Raw genomic sequence first — 384 nt, 5'->3', positions numbered from 1 at the left:
CCATTCCCCTGCCGTGGAAAAGCACTTGGACACAGCCCTGCCAGCGGGACAGAGGGTGCGGGTACCAGCAGGCATCCCAGGGACGGCACTGCCCAGGGTAGGGTGGGAGAGGTAAACTGGTCCATGTCACCCAAGTGCCTGTCACAACCCCTAGGAACCCTGGAGAGGGCCTCCAGGCCAGCTGGGGTGATACCTGGACCCTGTTGGGTGTCAGCATGGTGCTGTAGATGGGACCAGCCCCTCGGGCAGTGCCCACAGAGCCAGCCCAACAGGTACAGGCCATGGGCACCAGCACTGACCCAAAACAACACCCAGCAGGAGAAATCCAAAGCCCGGGGTTGTATCAGACCCAGAGGGAAGGAGCCACTCTGGGTGCAGAAGCAT

The 384-nt window shown here is 62.0% G+C and overlaps 1 protein-coding gene across 1 annotated transcript in view; it reads right to left on the bottom strand.

The window, feature by feature from the left end:
• TJP3 (tight junction protein 3) overlaps positions 1-384 on the bottom strand; it is a 7,737-nt gene that overhangs the window by 3,273 nt on the left and 4,080 nt on the right. Inside the window, 1 exon segment of the mRNA XM_029085690.1 lies at positions 66-138. Coding sequence (XP_028941523.1) covers positions 66-138 — 73 coding nt within the window.

Source organism: Antrostomus carolinensis, unplaced genomic scaffold, assembly GCF_000700745.2.
Source record: "Antrostomus carolinensis isolate BGI_N321 unplaced genomic scaffold, ASM70074v2 scaffold28306, whole genome shotgun sequence".
NCBI lineage: Eukaryota > Metazoa > Chordata > Aves > Caprimulgiformes > Caprimulgidae > Antrostomus > Antrostomus carolinensis.
The sequence above is the reverse complement of the archived record's forward strand: the minus strand, read 5'-3'. Positions and strand labels throughout refer to the sequence as shown.